This window comes from Bos grunniens, chromosome 12 (assembly GCF_055505025.1).
Source record: "Bos grunniens cultivar Pamir isolate PY7600 chromosome 12, Bosgru_T2T1.0, whole genome shotgun sequence".
In the NCBI taxonomy this organism is placed as follows: domain Eukaryota; kingdom Metazoa; phylum Chordata; class Mammalia; order Artiodactyla; family Bovidae; genus Bos; species Bos grunniens.
Window position 1 is genome coordinate 76,695,037 of NC_141176.1, and position 18,978 is coordinate 76,714,014.

The 18,978-nt window shown below is 39.9% G+C and overlaps 1 protein-coding gene across 3 annotated transcripts in view; it reads right to left on the minus strand.

Annotated features, from left to right (window-relative positions):
* LOC147361933 (ATP-binding cassette sub-family C member 4-like) overlaps positions 1 to 18,978 on the minus strand; it is a 217,818-nt gene that overhangs the window by 104,505 nt on the left and 94,335 nt on the right. For all 3 annotated transcript variants that reach the window (XM_086330251.1, XM_086330250.1, XM_086330252.1), the window contains exon 19: positions 4,864 to 5,010. In XM_086330251.1, coding sequence (XP_086186377.1) covers positions 4,864 to 5,010 — 147 coding nt within the window. The remainder of the gene's footprint in view (positions 1 to 4,863; positions 5,011 to 18,978) is intronic.

The following is an 18,978-nucleotide window of genomic DNA, read 5'->3' on the forward strand; positions in this document are numbered from 1 at the left end:
TGATCTTTTAATTTTACCTAGCTTGTTTCACTATTTCTATTTCATATTCAGTACTCCCATTCCATTTATTTGTTTTCCAATTTCTCCATCTTTTTTTATTGATGTTCTTTCTCAAACCCTTATCAAGCATAGTAGAAAATTTTGTGTATACATATATATAAATAATATGTATAATATATGTATTTTAGAAAACTGAACAATTCTTGCCTAACTAAAAAATTTATGACATTTTGATTCCACTTGTTTGACTTAGTATGAATAGAATGCTAGATGTCTAATTAAAAAAAAAATAGACATGCAACAAGTAACAGAGGTTTACTGTATAGCACAGGGAACTATAGTTAATATCTTACAATAAGCTTTAATGGAAAATAATTTCAAAAATAATATATATGTATAACTGAATCACCTTGCTGTGCACCTGAAACATTGTAAGTCAACAATGTTTTAATAAATAAATATATATATATATATTAAAAAGTTAAAAATAAACACTTCAAAAAAAGAAAGAGGTCCAACAGTCTAACACCACAGTACTAACAATGACATCCTTCTTGTGTGGGTGTCAGGTGTTGGGAAATTACCTTACATGATTTTTCCCAATCACTTGCTCTCAGATGCTCTTGGATGGTCTTTTGCAAATTTTTTTCAGCCCAGCAAGTTGATATCACTACTTCCTTGTTTCCAAGTTTAATAATGGAATCTCTCTTTCTCCCTCTCATTTAGACACAATTTCTTTATTTGGGAAAAAAAATAACTTTCTAACTATCTATTTAACAATGGGCCACATCACAATAACCTTTGCACATGATGACTTTAATTGGGGGCACTTTTTTCATGCAGTATAATTAAGGGTTTATTTGAAATATCTTATGTTATAAACTGAGATAAACTTGGAAAACTACAGAAAAAAAAAAAAAAAGAAGAAGAAGAAGAAAGACAGGGACTGTTTGTCTCAATGCTGGGGACCACAACTTAATAACCAGTAGATGATCAGTAAATGCTTGATGAGTGAAAAGGCCCCCTCTTCTTACCTGTTAGAACCTGAGGCCAAGAGAAGTGGCTAGCACAGCTCTTCCAAAGCTCTGTTCCAGCAGAACCAGAATATCTAACATCTCCACCTACGTTCCAATTCCCTGCCCGATCAGATCAGATCAGATCAGGTCAGTCACTCAGTCGTGTCCGACTCTTTGCGACCCCATGAATCACAGCACACCAGGCCTCCCTGTCCCTCACCAACACCCGGGGTTTACCCAGACTCCGTCCATCGAGACAGTGATGCCATCCAGCCATCTCATCCTCTGTCATCCCCTTCTCCTCTTGCCCCCAATTCCTCCCAGCATCAGAGTCTTTTCCAATGAGTCAACTCTTCGCATGAGGTGGCCAAAGTACGGGAGGTTCGGCTTTAGCATCATTTCTTCCGAAGAAATCCCAGGGCTGATCTCCTTCAGAATGGACTGGTTGGATCTCCTTGCAGTCCAAGGGACTCTCAAGACTCTTCTCCAACACCACAGTTCAAAAGCATCAATTCTTTGGCGCTCAGCCTTCTTCACAGTCCAATTCTCACATCCATACCTGACCAGAGGAAAAACCATAGCCTTGACTAGATGAAACTTCGTTGGCAAAGTAATGTCTCTGCTTTTGAATATGCTATCTAGGTTGGTCATAACTTGCCTTCCAAGGAGTAAGCGTCTTTTAATTTCATGGCTGCCATCATAATCTGCAGTGATTTTGGAGCCCCGAAAAATAAAGTCTGACACTGTTTCCCCATCTATTTGCCATGAAGTGATGGGACCAGATGCCATGATCTTCGTTTTCTGAATGTTGAGCTTTAAGCCAACTTTTTCACTCTCGACTTTCACCTTCATCAAGAGGCTTTTGAGTTCCTCTTCACTTTCTGCCATAAGGGTGGTGTCATCTGCATATCTGAGGTTATTGATATTTCTCCTGGCAATCTTGATTCCAGCTTGTGTTTCTTCCAGTCCAGCGTTTCTCATGATGCACTCTGCATATAAGTTAAATAAGCAGGGTGACAATATACAGCCTTGACGTACTCCTTTTCCTATTTGGAACCAGTCTGTTGTTCCATGTCCAGTTCTAACTGTTGCTTCCTAACCTGCATACAAATTTCTCAAGAGGAAGATCAGGTGGTCTGGTATTCCCATCTCTTTCAGAATTTTCCACAGTTTATTGTGATCCACACAGTCAAAGGTTTTGGCATAGTCAATAAAGCAGAAATAGATGTTTTTCTGGAACTCTCTTGCTTTTTCCATGATCCAGCGGATGTTGGCAATTTGATCTCTGGTTCCTCTGCCTTTTCTAAAACCAGCTTGAACATCAGGAAGTTCACAGTTCACATATTGCTGAAGCCTGTCCAACAATAGTTTTTAAATGTCTACTTATGTTTAAAAATGGCTGAATTCCTCATTATTTCTTAATTTCCTTTAGTTTATAAGGCAAAACTGCTGCTGCTGCTAAGTCACTTCAGTCGTGTCCGACTCTGTGTGACCCCATAGACAGCAGCCCATCAGGCTCCGCCATCCCTGCGATTCTCCAGGCAAGAACACTGGAGTAGGTTGCTATTTCCTTCTCCAATGCATGAAAGTGAAAAGTGAAAGTGAAGTCGCTCAGTCATGTCCGACTCTTAGCGACCTCATGGACTGCAGCCTTCCAGGCTCCTTTGTCCATGGGATTTTCCAGGCAAGAGTACTGGAGTGGGGTGCCATTGCCTTTTCCAAAGACAAAACTATTAGGCACCAAATATTTCACCCACATAAGCACCACGATTTGCCTTCAATGCTCAACTAAACCCTAGGGAAATGTATTACATGTCTGATGGTTTCATTTCCTTGATTGACAGACACAGAATTTGGAAGCTTAGATAGTCTGGTTCTAGGAACCAGAGCTTCCAAAGTATAAATACATGTGGTTTTCTCTTCATGTGATCACAAACCAGCAATCAAGTCCACCATAAATAATCTATTGTAAATTTTACTTTGACAATAAACTATAGGAAAGAGTTCAACTGAATATATCACTGAAGGAGTAAATAATTGATGGCCCTGAAGCATTTTGTGCAAAGCAGGCCTATAATCTTTGCAGTATAATACTTATTTGGGCTTCTATTTTCCTGAAAGAATGAGATTCTGCTAAGAGATAGAGGAAGGGGAGGAAGACAAGCACCAGTGTGCTGACTGCTCTAAGATTAGAGACTTTGAAGATTTAAACTTGATCCCAAATCCTTGAATAATAAATAAATCAGCATTTGGAGAAGCCTACAGGTCTTAAACATGAAAAACCTGGTTAACTGTGGTCATGAGCACCCAGAGGCTGAAATAACAGAGGCTCCCAACTTGATGCCCATAGTTTTTACGTTAACTGACAAAGTGGAGCAACTTCACAGCCATAATAGTATGGACTTCTCCAAATACTTCCTCACTACAGCTTCATAATAAAATGAGATCTGTATGGGCCTTTGTAGTTAACCATTCTGTGCTTGGCTCACTACCTGGACCAAACAATATGTTTTGAATACATCTACACAAGATGCTTCCCTGAATAGTTTGCATTAATCCTCACAAGAGTCTTGTGAAACAGGAAGGGCATGTGAAATTACTCCCATTTCACAAGAAAGGAAGTTCCCAGATAGCATTTCCTCGTCATCAGTAAGGTTCACTAGTCACTGACCATGAGCTAAGTGTTGTGAGTATATCAATAAGCTTATTTCTAACACAGTCAAAAAGTGTATTAATAGAATCCCCATTTAGAGATAAGAAAACAGACACAAAGAAATTAAGTAACCAGCACATAAGAATTATATTAATATAACTATAACCTACTATTACCATTTGTAACTAGCACCAGGACTGAACCCAGGCAGCTGACTTCAGGCAGAGTCACACTTTTAAATCAAGACAGACCACATCCTGCCTTGAGATTTGCCTGTCCAATAGGATCCATCTGCTTTGGCCTTGGTCACATGGTGAGTTGATGGCCAGGCCAAGGCTACTCCTATCCTCCCTCCAGTCCACATACCTGCCTCAACAAGTCCTGTCAATCATCGCCTACAAAAATAAAGCTGCCCTGGACCTCAGCACAAGTCCAACCAACTGAACAAAGGAGCATGTACACTGATGAAATAACGCTTCATAGAAACCCAGGTCAGGAGGCTACCTTTAGAAGCAAAACAAGTCAAAGGCCTCAAGGTGGAAGAAAAAACCACTGAGAAACCTCCAGAGACACTCATATTGAGAAACTTACTACTGAAGATCCATGTGCTATGTACTACAAAGGGTCTTACATGTCACCAAGTGTCCACTGTAAAACTATAAAGTTAGTTTCTTTGAAAAAGATGCTTACATTTTACCAATTTGATATTTTAATGAATTTTTATTACTATTTTTATGTAAACCTCAATGCATGGGCATATGTCAGAGCTCTGTGATTCCAGAAATGGATGGGAAAAGAAAGAAACATACAGCCTGTCTCTTGCAGATTCATTGTAAGAAGGTCCTATCTAGACAACAGCCTAACTTAACACTGTATGACACAGCCAGCTTTTAGAAACTAGTCAACAACATTAAAACATGTTTGCATCTAACATAGGATATTTTATATGCCACATAACAAACGGGTTTCTAAGTCATTCTGCAAAGTGAACATTTATCTTTACACACACACTAAAATTGGAATAAAAACTTATATGCCCCCATATTCAGATCAGTAAAGTTTTTTGTAGAAAATAGATCAATATGCACAGTGATTATCTTCTAAGTATCTCATCCATTGTCAAATATCAAATGTAATCAGGAACTAAATGCATTAATAAGACATACTTACTGAGAAACTTGGTGTCTGACTTACCTATTGGATTTCTATCGAAGAACAGCTTTGGCGCTCTGAAAATGGACTCCAACATTTTGTTGTGCAAAGTTTGTGAAGAATTAACAAGGACGTAGAATATCAACAAAGATCTTATGATGCCATAAAGGATGATACCTATGGTTAGAACTGAAATAAAGTAGCATCACTCAGCAAAAGATCTCTGTCTTTCCTTCAATTATGTGAAAGCATGGCAGACAGCTTACAAAAATGTTATGCGCTTTATTCTATAAATATAATTTATATATAAATTCACCTATAGACTATAGAATAAATATATAATGGATTCTATTTGAGTTTAATACATTCACTAGGTATATTTACAAAGAAGAATATAAAAATAAGTATGGTTCTCTTATTAAATAGAAACAACATGAGAAAAAAATCAGGTGTAAAATACAAACTCAGATTTTCCTAATCCAATTACAAGTACTAATAAAACCTCAGAAGAAAGAAAATGATAAAAACTAGTATCTTCCTTTTGCCATATTTCAAATCTCATTATTTACAACATGTCCCATAATCTAAAACTGAGAAATGTTTTGATACCACCATGAATTAAAAGGGAATAAGAGAGATGACTTACCATTTCCTTATAAATGGTAAATGTATATGGAAATTTACTTCCATGTAAAGTAACTATTTCCATGCCCAAGCAGCTTTAAAGAGTATACAAAGACCATATTAAGTTGCAAGCAGACAATCTCTTCAATAATTGAATTACAAGAAAACATGTGGGAGGAGGAGCCAAAATGGCAGAGGAGTAGGACGGGGAGAACACTTTCTCCCCCACAAATTCATCAAAAGAGCATTTAAACATCGAGTAAATTCCACAAAACAACTTCTGAATGCCAGCAGAGGACATCAGGCACCCAGAAAAGCAACCTAACTCTTCGGAAGGAGGTAGAAAATAATATAAAAGACAAAAACAGAGATAAAAGAGGGAGGGACAGAGTTCCATCCCGGGAAGGGAGTCTCAAAAAGAGAGAAGTTTCCAAACACCAGGAAACCTTCTCACTGCCGAAACTGTGCCAAGCTTTGGAAGCACAGAGGGCAACATAATAGGGAGAAAAGATAAATAAACAATTAAAACTCGCAGATTGCGAGCCCTACGGTAACTCCCCCAGCGGAGAAGCAGCGCAGACGCCTGCACACGCCAGTAGCAAGTGGGGGCTGAGCAGGGAGGCGCAGCGTGGGCTGCATTGCTTAGAGTAAGAATCTGGCCTGAATACCCTGAGCGCTATCTGAGCGAAATAATTTGGGCTAGCAAACCATACTGTGGGATATCTACCACGCGAAAAGCCAGCCCTAACCTAAGACACCGCCAGGCCCGCGCACGGAACAAAGGACTGAACAGAGATAGCCGGCTGCAGACCTTCCCCCTCTGGTGACAGGCTGCCAGAGCCGGAAGGGGGCAATTGTAGCCCCAGAGAGACATTATCTGTAAAACTGTAAGCAGGCTTCTTTGCTAACTAAAACTTCTTGGGGGTCTGGACGGTCAACATCTGCCTGAGAAGGTGCGCCGGTTTTACACCCAGATAACCGAGTGGCGGGGAGGCGATAAGTCGCAGCATTGGCGCTCGCCAAACACCTCATCACCTGAGCTGCTCGGACCTGGGAAGAGCACAAAACGCAGGCCCAACTGAGTCTGTGCCTCTGAGGACTACCCGAGTGCCTGAACCTGAGCGGCTTGGACCTGAGAGGTGCATGCAGCCCAGGGCCAGCCTTGGATTGTTCCCGGTGGAACAACCTAGAGCCCGAGCAGTGTGGACAGGGAGGCTACACACGCCGTGAGTGGGGGCAGACCCAGTGTGGTTGAGGCACTGCGAGTGCACGCCAGTGTTGTTTGTTTGCAGCATCCCTCCCTCCCTCCCCACAGCGCGACTGAATAAGTGAGCTTTAAAAAAAAAAAAAAAGTGTCCTCCACCTTCCCTTTTGTGTCAGGGCGGAAACCAGACACTGAAGAGACCAGCAATCAGAAGAAGCTATAACAGAGGGAAACGCCTTGGAAGCTACAGGCAATAGATTAAAACCCCATGGTTACTACGGACTACATAGGAAGGGGCCTATAGATCTTGAGAAATATAAGTCAGACCAAGGAACTAGCCAAAAATGAACTGAACCCACAATACTCACAACAAGACCAGAGAAAGTCCTAGATATATTTTTACTATTTTTACGATCATTCTTTCTTTCTTTTCTTTTTTTAAATTTTTTTAAATTTTAAGTCCTCTATTGTTCCTTCAATTTTCACTTTTATAACCTATTACTTTGCAAAAAAAAAAAAAAACCCCTATTTTTTTCTTCTTCAGCAAACTTCATATATATATATTTTATAATTTTTTGACCTTGTTTTGTTTTTTTTGTTTGTTTTCTTCTTTTCTTTAACATTGTATTTTTGAAATTTCAAACTCTACTCCAGATTTTTAATTTTAGCTTTTTGGTATATGTTATCAATTTTGTACCTATAGTTTTTTTTTTATAATTTCTGTGACTTTTTTTTTTCTTTCCTCTATTTCTTTCTCTTCTTCTTTTATATAACATTGTATACCTGAAATTCCAAACTCTACTCTAGATTTTTAATTTATGCTTTATGGTATTTGATATCAATTTTGTACCTGTATTTTCTTTATAATTTTTGCGACATTGTTTTTGTTTGTTTGTTTGTTTTCTCTCTTCATTTTTCTTCTTCCTTTTTTTTAACATTGTATTTTTGAAATTCCAAACTCTACTCTAGATTTTTAATTTTTGCTTTTTGGTATTAGTTATCAATTTTGTACCTGTATTTTCTTTATAATTTTCACGACCTTGTTTGTTTTTCTTTGTTCGTTTTTTCTCTCTTTCTTTTCCTTTTTCTTTTCTTTAATATCGTATTTTTGAAATTCCAAAATCTACTTTAGGTTTTTAATTTTTGCTTTTATGTATTTGTTACCAATTTTGTACCTTTAAGAACCCAATCTTCAGGACCCATTTTTCACTAGGGAGCGAGATTACTGGCTTGACTGCTCTATCTCCCTTTGGACTCTCCTTTTTCTCCACCAGGTCGCCTGTGTCTCCTCCCTAACCCCTCTCCACTCTACCCAACTCTGTGAATTTCTGTGTGTTCCAGACGGTGGAGAACACTTAGGGAACTGATTACTGGCTGGATCTGCCTCCCCCCTTTTTATTCCCCCCTTTTATCCTTCAGGCCACCTCTGTCTCCTTCCTCCTTCTTCTCTTCTATGTATAACTCCGTGAACATCTCTGAGTGGTCCAGTTGTGGAGTGCACATAAGTAAGTGACTACTGGCTAGCCCACTCTCTCCACTATTGAGTCCACCTCATCTCATTTGGGTCACCTCTAACTCCCTCCTCCCTCTTCTCTTCTCCATGTAACGCTGTGAAGCTCTCTGAGTGACCCTCACAGTAGAGAAACTTTTCATCTTTAATGTAGATGTTTTATCAATGGTGCTGTATAGAAGGAGAAGTTTTGAAACTACTGTAAAAATAAGACCAATAACTGGAAGCAGGAAGCTTAAGTCCAAACCCTGACTCCAGGGAACTCCTGACTCCAAGGGACATTATTTGACAGGAGCTCATCAAACGCCTCCATACTGACACTGAAACCAAGCACCATACAAGGGCCAACAAGTTCCAGGGCAAGACACACCAAGCAAATTCTCCAGCAACAAAGGAACACAGCCCTGAGCTTCAAGATACAGGCTGCCCAAAGACACCCCAAAACCATAGACATCTCATAACACATTACTGGACATTTCATTACACTCCAGAGAGAAGAAATACAGCTCCACCCACCAGAACACGACACAAGCTTCCCTAACCAGGAAACCTTGACAAGCCACCTGTACAAACCCACACACAGTGAGGAAAAGCCACAATAAAGAGAACTCCACAAACTGCCAGAATACAGAAAGGACACCCCAAACTCAGCAGTTTAAACAAGATGAAGAGACAGAGGAATACCCAGCAGATAAAGGAACAGGATAAATGCCCACCAAACCAAACAAAAGAGGAAGAGATAGGGAATCTATCTGATAAAGAATTCCAAATAATGATAGTGAAATTGATCCAAAATCTTGAAATTAAAATGGAATCACAGATAAATAGCCTGGAGACAAGGATTGAGAAGATGCAAGAAAGGTTTAACAAGGACCTAGAAGAAATAAAAAAGAGTCAATATACAATGAATAATGCAATAAATGAAATTAAAAACACTCTGGAGGCAACAATTAGTAGAATAACAGAGGCAGAAGATAGGATTAGTGAACTAGAAGATAGAATGGTAGAAATAAATGAATCAGAGAGGATAAAAGAAAAACGAATTAAAAGAAATGAGGACAATCTCAGAGACCTCCAAGACAATATTAAATGCTACAACATTCGAATCATAGGGGTCCCAGAAGAAGAAGACAAAAAGAAAGACCATGAGAAAATACTTCAGGAGATAATAGTGGAAAACTTCCCTAAAATGGGGAAGGAAATAATCACCCAAGTCCAAGAAACCCAGAGAGTCCCAAACAGGATAAACCCAAGACTAAACACCCCAAGACACATATTAATCAAATTAACAAAGATCAAACACAAAGAACAAATATTAAAAGCAGCAAGGGAAAAACAACAAATAACACACAAGGGAATTCCCATAAGGATAACAGTTGATCTTTCAATAGGAACTCTTCAAGCCAGGAGGGAATGGCAAGACATACTTAAAATGATGAAAGAAAATAAACCACAGCCCAGATTATTGTACCCAGCAAGGATCTCATTCAAGTATGAAGGAGAAATCAAAAGCTTTTCAGACAAGCAAAAGCTGAGAGAATTCTGCACCACCAAACTAGCTCTCCAACAAATACTAAAGGATATTCTCTAGACAGGAAACACAAAAAAGGTGTATAAATTCGAACCCAAAACAATAAAGTAAATGGCAACGGGATCATACTTATCAGTAATTACCTTAAACGTAAATGGGTTGAATGCCCCAACCAAAAGACAAAGACTGGATGAATGGATACAAAAACAAGACCCCTACATATATTGTCTACAAGAGACCCACCTCAAAACAGGGGACACATACAGACTGAAAGTGAAGGGCTGGAAAAAGATGTTCCATGCAAATAGGGACCAAAAAAAAGCAGGAGTAGCAATACTCATATCAGATAAAATAGACTTTAAAACAAAGGCTGTGAAAAGAGACAAAGAAGGTCACTACATAATGATCAAAGGATCAATCCAAGAAGAAGATATAACAATTATAAATATATATGCACCCAACACGGGAGCACCGCAGTATGTAAGACAAATGCTAACAAGTATGAAAGGAGAAATTAACAATAACACAATAATAGTGGGAGACTTTAATACCCCACTCACACCTATGGATATATCAACTAAACAGAAAATTAACCAGGAAACACAAACTTTAAATGATACAATAGACCAGTTAGGCCTAATTGATATCTATAGGACATTTCATCCCAAAACAATGAATTTCACCTTTTTCTCAAGCACACATGGAACCTTCTCCAGGATAGATCACATCCTGGGCCATAAAGCTAGCCTTGGTAAATTCAAAAAAATAGAAATCGTTCCAAGCATCTTTTCTGACCACAATGCAGTAAGATTAGACCTCAATTACAGGAGAAAAACTATTAAAAATTCCAACATATGGAGGCTGAACAACATGCTGCTAAATAACCAACAAATCACAGAAGAAATCAAGAAAGAAATCAAAATTTGCATAGAAACGAATGAAAATGAAAACACAACAACCCAAAACCTGTGGGACACAGTAAAAGCAGTCCTAAGGGGAAAGTTCATAGCAATACAGGCACACCTCAAGAAACAAGAAAAAAGTCAAATAAATAACCTAACTCTACACCTAAAGCAACTAGAAAAGGAAGAAATGAAGAACCCCAGGGTTAGTAGAAGGAAAGAAATCTTAAAAATTAGAGCAGAAATAAATGCAAAAGAAACAAAAGAGACCATAGCAAAAATCAACAAAACCAAAAGCTGGTTCTTTGAAAGGATAAATAAAATTGACAAACCATTAGCCAGACTCATCAAGAAACAAAGGGAGAAAAATCAAATCAATAAAATTAGAAATGAAACCGGAGAGATCACAACAGACAACACAGAAATACAAAGGATCATAAGAGACTACTATCAACAATTCTATGCCAATAAAATGGACAACGTGGAAGAAATGGACAAATTCTTAGAAAAGTACAACTTTCCAAAACTCGACCAGGAAGAAATAGAAAATCTTAACAGACCCATCACAAGCACGGAAATTGAAACTGTAATCAAAAATCTTCCAGCAAACAAAAGCCCAGGTCCAGACGGCTTCACAGCTGAATTCTACCAAAATTTAGAGAAGAGCTAACACCTATCCTGCTCAAACTCTTCCAGAAAATTGCAGAGGAAGGGAAACTTCCAAACTCATTCTATGAGGCCACCATCACCCTAATACCAAAACCTGACAAAGATCCCACACAAAAAAGAAAACTACAGGCCAATATCACTGATGAACATAGATGCAAAAATCCTTAAGAAAATTCTAGCAATCAGAATCCAACAACACATTAAAAAGATCATACACCATGACCAAGTGGGCTTTATCCCAGGGATGCAAGGATTCTTCAATATCTGCAAATCAATCAATGTAATACACCACATTAACAAATTGAAAAATAAAAACCATATGATTATCTCAATAGATGCAGAGAAAGCCTTTGACAAAATTCAACATCCATTTATGATAAAAACTCTCCAGAAAGCAGGAATAGAAGGAACATACCTCAACATAATAAAGGCTATATATGACAAACCCACAGCAAACATTATCCTCAATGGTGAAAAATTGAATGCATTTCCTCTAAAGACAGGAACAAGACAAAGGTGCCCACTTTCACCATTACTATTCAACATAGTTCTGGAAGTTTTGGCCACAGCAATCAGAGCAGAAAAAGAAATAAAAGGAATCCAAATTGGAAAAGAAGAAGTAAAACTCTCACTGTTTGCAGATGACATGACCCTCTACATAGAAAACCCTAAAGACTCCACCAGAAAATTACTAGAACTAATCAATGACTATAGTACAGTTTCAGGGTATAAAATCAACACACAGAAATCCCTTGCATCCCTATACACTAATAATGAGAAAACAGAAAGAGAAATTAAGGAAACAATTCCATTCACCATTGCAACGGAAAGAATAAAATACTTAGAAATATATCTACCTAAAGAAACTAAAGACCTATACATAGAAAACTATAAAACACTAGTGAAAGAAATCAAAGAGGACACTAATAGATGGAGAAATATAACATGTTCATGGATTGGAAGAATCAATATAGTGAAAATGAGTATACTACCCAAAGCAATTTATAGATTCAATGCAATCCCTATCAAGCTACCAACAGTATTCTTCACAGAGCTAGAACAAATAATTTCACAATTTGTATGGAAATACAGAAAACCTCGAATAGCCAAAGCGATCTTGAGAAAGAAGAATGGAACTGGAGGAATCAACCTACCTGACTTCAGGCTCTACTACAAAGCCACAGTCATCAAGACAGTATGGTACTGGCACAAAGACACACATATAGATCAATGGAACAAAATAGAAAGCCCAGAGATAAATCCACGCACATATGGACACCTTATCTTTGACAAAGGAGGCAAGAATATACAATGGATTAAAGACAATCTCTTTAACAAGTGGTGCCGGGAAATCTGGTCAACCACTTGTAAAAGAATGAATCTAGAACACTTTCTAACACCATACACAAAAATAAACTCAAAATGGATTAAAGATCTCAATGTAAGACCAGAAACTATAAAACTCCTAGAGGAGAACATAGGCAAAACACTCTCTGACACACATCACAGCAGGATCCTCTATGACCCACCTCCCAGAATATTGGAAATTAAAGCAAAAATAAACAAATGGGACCTAATTAACCTTAAAAGCTTCTGCACATCAAAGGAAACTATTAGCAAGGTGAAAAGACAGCCTTCAGAATGGGAGAAAATAATAGCAAATGAAGCAACTGACAAACAACTAATCTCAAAAATATACAAGCAACTCCTACAGCTCAACTCCAGAAAAATTAATGACCCAATCAAAAAATGGGCCAAAGAACTAAATAGACATTTCTCCAAAGAAGACACACAGATGGCTAACAAACACATGAAAAGATGCTCAACATCACTCAGTATCAGAGAAATACAAATCAAAACCACAATGAGGTACCATCTCACACCAGTCAGAATGGCTGCAATCCAAAAGTCTACAAATAATAAATGCTGGAGAGGGTGTGGAGAAAAGGGAACCCTCTTACACTGTTGGTGGGAATGCAAACTAGTACAGCCACTATGGAGAACAGTGTGGAGATTCCTTAAAAAACTGGAAATAGAGCTGCCTTATGATCCAGCAATCCCACTGCTGGGCATACACACTGAGGAAACCAGAAGGGAAAGACACACGTGTACCCCAATATTCATCGCAGCACTGTTTATAATAGCCAGGACATGGAAGCAACCTAGATGTCCATCAGCAGATGAATGGATAAGAAAGCTGTGGTACATATACACAATGGAGTATTACTCAGCCATTAAAAAGAATACATTTGAATCAGGTCTAATGAGGTGGATGAAACTGGAGCCTATTATACAGAGTGAAGTAAGCCAGAAAGAAAAACACCAATACAGTATACTAACGCATATATATGGAATTTAGAAAGATGGTAACAATAACCCTGTGTACGAGACAGCAAAAGAGACACTGATGTATAGAACAGTCTTATGGACTCTGTGGGAGAGGGAGAGGGTGGGAAGATTTGGGAGAGTGACATTGAAACATGTAAAATATCATGTATGAAACGAGTTGCCAGTCCAGGTTCGATGCACGATACTGGATGCTTGGGGCTAGTGCACTGGGACGACCCAGAGGGATGGTATGGGGAGGGAGGAGGGAAGAGGGTTCAGGATGGGGAACACATGTATACCTGTGGCAGATTCATTTTGATATTTGGCAAAACTAATACAATTATGTAAAGTTTAAAAATAAAATTAAATTAAAAAGAAAACATGTACTATATTTTACCATGAGATAATTAATCAAAATGAGCAAGTAATCTCTCACTGTTTTATTTATTTATTTATTTTTTTCTCTGAGACCATTCAGGTGCCTCCGAGGACGCCCAGATCTTTACGCTGTACTTCTGGATGCATCACGCTATACTTTCTTTTTTTAACACAAAGCATGGGGGTGGTTCTAAAATGGCAGAGGACTGGGACAAGGAGACCACTTTCTCCCCCACAAATTCATCAAAAGATCATTTGAATGCTGAGCTAATTTCACAAAACAACTTCTGAATGCTGGCGGAGGACATCAGCCACCCAGAAAGGCAGCCCATTGTCTTCAAAAGGAGGTAGGACAAAATATAAAAGACAAAAAGAGAGACAAAAGAGGTAGAGAACAGAGATCCGTCCTGGGGAGGGAGTTGTAAAAGAGGAGAAGTTTCCAAACACCAGGAAAACACTCTCACCAGCAGGTAGGTGGGCAGTTTTGGAATCTCAGAGGGCAACATAACTGGGAGGGAAATAAATAAGTAAATAAAACCCACAGATTATGTGCCTAACCACAACTCCCAGCAGAGAAGTAGCCCAGATGCTCGCATCTGCCACCAGCAAGCGGGGGCTGAACAGGAAGGCACGGGCTGCATTGCTTAGGGTAAGGACCAGGCCTGAATGCCCTAAGGACAATCTCAGGGAGCTAACATGAGACAGCAACCCAAACTGTGGGATAGCCAGAGAGAAAAAAAGAAAGAGCGAGAGAGAACTTTCCCTTGAAAAGCTCTAACCTAAGGCACTGCCAGGCCTACTCACAGAACAAAGGACTGAGTGAATACCAGAGGAGAGCTAGCCTGCTGCGGACCGGCCCATCCCCCATGAGAGGCAGAGAGGCAGGCGGGTGACAGCCAGAGCTGGAAAGGGGCAATCTCGGCCCCAGAGATGGCATCCTCCACCAAACTGCAAGCAGGCTCCCAGTTGCTAACCAAATGTTCCTGGGAAACTGGACGGTTGACATCCAACAGGAGGGTCACAGCCAGAAATCAGCTCCCCAGAGGAGACACACAGCACACGTGGGACGCTGCTCCCACTACTCTCCCAAGAAACCAAGTGGCTGGGACCAGGGAGGCGATGAGACACACTGCACACTTGGGGAGTGTGCTCCCCAAGCGCCTCGTCACCTGAGCTGCTCGGACCTGGGAAGGGCACAAAACACAGGCCCAACCAAGTATGTGCCTTTGTGGAGTACCTGAGAACCTGAACCTGAGCAGCTTAGACCTGGGAAGTGCACGCAACCCAGGACCCGCTTGGACAGTTCCCCTGCAGAGCCTGAGCAGTGTAGACAGGGAAAGCACAGTCTCCATGAGTGGGGGCAAACCCAGTGTGGTCCAGACAATGCGAGCACTCCCCACACACACCAGTGATATTTGTTTGCAGTGTTCCTCCCTCCCCACAGCACAACTGAACAAGTGAGCCTAAATAAGTGACCACCTTCGCCACCTTGTGTCAGGGCAGAAATTAGACACCGAAGAGACTCGCAAACAAAAGCCACCAAAATAAACAGAGGGAACAGCTTTGGAAGTGACAGGTGCAACAGATTAAAACCGTGTAGTTAGCACTGACTACATTGGAAGGGGCCTATAGACCTTGAGAGGAAGTATAAGCTAGAACAAGGGATTATCTGAAACTGAAATGACCCATCCATCACTGCCTGCAATAGCTCCAGAGAAATTCCTAGATATATTTTATTATCATTTTTTAATTTTTTTAATTCTAACTACTTTATTACTCCATTAATTTTCATTTTTATAACCCACTATTATCTTGATGAAAGTGAAAGTGGAGAGTGAAAAAGTTGGCTTAAAGATCAACGTTGAGAAGACAAAAATCATGGCATCTGGTCCCATCAGTTCATGGGAAATAGATGGGGAAACAGTGGAAACAGTGTCAGACTTTATTTTGGGGGCTCAAAAATCACTGCAGATGGTGACTTCAGCCATGAAATTAAAAGATGCTTACTCCTTGGAAGGAAAGTTATGACCAACCTAGATAGCATATTCAAAAACAGAGACATTACCTTGCCAACAAAGGTTCTTCTAGTCAAGGCTATGGTTTTTCCTGTGGTCATGTATGGATGTGAGAGTTGGACTGTGAAGAAGGCTGAGTGCCGAAGAATTGATGCTTTTGAACTGTGGTGTTGGAGAAGACTCTTGAGAGTCCCTTGGACTGCAAGGAGATCCAACCAGTCCATTCTGAAGGAGATCAGCCCTGGGATTTCTTTGGAAGGAATGATGCTAAAGCTGAACCTCCAGTACTTTGGCCACCTCATGTGAAGAGTTGACTCACTGGAAAAGACTCTGATGCTGGGGGGGATTGGGGGCAGGAGGAGAAGGGGACGACAGAGGATGAGATGGCTGGATGGCATCACTGACTCGATGGATATGAGTCTGGGTGAACTCCGGGAGTTGGTGATGGACAGGGAGGCCTGGCGTGCTGTGATTCATGGGGTCGCAAAGAGTCGGACACGACTGAGTGACTGGACTGAACTGAACTATCTAGCAAAAAAGAACCTATTTTTAAAGCAAATTTCATATATACTTTTTATAATTTTTGTGATTTTTTTTAATATTGTATTTTTGAGAGGTTATCCTCTACTCTTGATTTTCAATCTTTTCTTTTGGGTATTTGTTATCAATTTTGTACCTTTAAGAATCCAATCTTCAGTATCCATTTTTACTTAGGAGTGTGATTACTGGCTTGATTGCCCTCTCCCTCTTTTGACTCTCCTTGTTCTCCCCCAGGTCACATCCATTTCCTCCCTCCCACCTCTTCTCTACTCAACTCTGTGAATCTCTTTGGGTATTCTGAGCTTTGGAGAACACTTAGGGAAATGATCACTGGCTAGATCTGTCTCTTGCCTTTTGACACCCCATGTTCTCTTCTTGGTCACCTCTATCTCCTTCCTCCCTCTCTCTTCTCTGTGTAACTCTGTGAAACTCTCTGGATGTTCCAGGCTGTGGACAGCACATAAGAATTTGATTACTGGCTAGATTTCTGTCTCCCCTTTTGATTCATCCTCTTCTCCTCCTGGTCACCTCTATCTCCTTCCTTCCTCTTCTCTTCTCCATGTAACTCTGTGAACCTCTCTGGGTGTCCCTCACTGTGGAGAATCTTTTCTCTTTTAACCTACATGTTTTAGCATTGGTGCTGTATGGATGGAGAAGTCTTCAGGCTAATGTAGAATAAGACTGAAAGCCAGAGACAGGAGGCTTAAATACAAAACCTGAGAACACCAGAAAACTCCTGACTCCAGGGAACATTAATGAACAAGAGCTCATCCAAAAGCCTTCATAACTACAATGAAACCAAGCTCCACCCAAGAGCCAACAAGTTCCAGAGCAAGACATACCAAGCTAATTCTCCAGCAACACAGGAACATAGCACTGAGCATTAAAATACAGGCTGCCCAAAGTCACACCAAACCCATAGACAACTCAAAACTCACTACAGGGCACTTCATTGCACTCCAGAGAGAAGAGATCCAGCTCCACCCACCAGAACACTGACGCAAGCTTCCCTAACCAGGAAACCTTGACAAGCCACTCCTCCAACCACACCCACAGGGAGGAACCTCCACAATAAAGAGGAAACACAAAGTTCCAGCATACAGAAAGGCCACTCCAAACACAGACATCTAAACTAGATGAAAAGGCAGAGAAATATTTAGCAAGTAAAGGAACATGATAAATGCACAACAAATGAAACAAAAGAGGAGGAGATAGGGAATCTACCTGAAAATGAATTCAGAATAATGATAGGAAAAATGATCCAAAATTTTGTGAACAAAACAGAGTTACATATATATAGTCTGGAGACAAGGATTGAGAAGATGTGCAAAATATTTAACAAGGACCGAGAAAAAATAAAAGAGAGTCAATCAATAATGAATAATGCAATAACTGAGATCAAAAGCACTCTGGATGGAGCTAACAGTAGAATAACTGAGGCAGAAGATAGGATAAGTGAGGTGGAAGATAGAATGGTGGAAATAAATGAAGCAGAGAGAAAAAAAGAAAAAAGAATTAAAAGAAATGAGGACAACCTCAGAGACCCATGGGACAATGTCACATGCCCCAACATTCAAATCATAGGAGTCCCAGAAGAAGAAGACAAAAAGAAAGGCCATGAGAAACTACTTGAGGAGATAATAGTTGAAAACTTCTCTAAAATGGAGAAGGAAATAGTCACCAAAGTCCAAGAAACCCAGAGAGTCCCAAACAGGGTAAACCTCAGGTGAAATATCCCAGACACATATTAATCAAATTAACCAATATCGAACAAAAAGAACAATTATTAAAAGCAGCAAGGGGAAAACAACAAATAACACACAAGGGGATTCTCATAAGGATAACAGCTGATCTTTCAATAGAAACTCTTCAGGCCAGAAGGGAATGGCAGGACATACTTAAAGCAATGAAAGAGAAAAACCTACAACCCAGATTACTATACCCATCAAGGATCTCATTCATATATGAAAGAGAAATCAAAAGCTTTACAGATAAGCAAAACCTGAGAGAATTCAGCACCACCAAACCAGCTATTCAACAAATGCTGCTGCTGCTGCTGCTAAGTCGCTTCAGTCGTGTCTGACTCTGTGCGACCCCATAGACGGCAACCCACCAGGCTCCCCCATCCCTGGGATTCTCCAGGCAAGAACACTGGAATGGATTGCCATTTCCTTCTCCAATGCATGAAAGTGAAAAGTGAAAGTGAAGTCACAGTCGTGTCCGACTCTTAGCGACCACATGGACTGCAGCCCACCAGGCTCCTCTGTCCATGGGATTTTCCAGGCAAGAGTACTGGAGTGGGGTGCCATTGCCTTCTCCTCAACAAATGCTAAAGGATCTTATTTAGACAGAAAACACAGAAAAGGTGTATAAATTCAAACCCCAAACAACAAAGTAAATGGCAATGGGATCATACTTATCAATAATTACCTTAAATGTAAATGGGTTGAATGCCC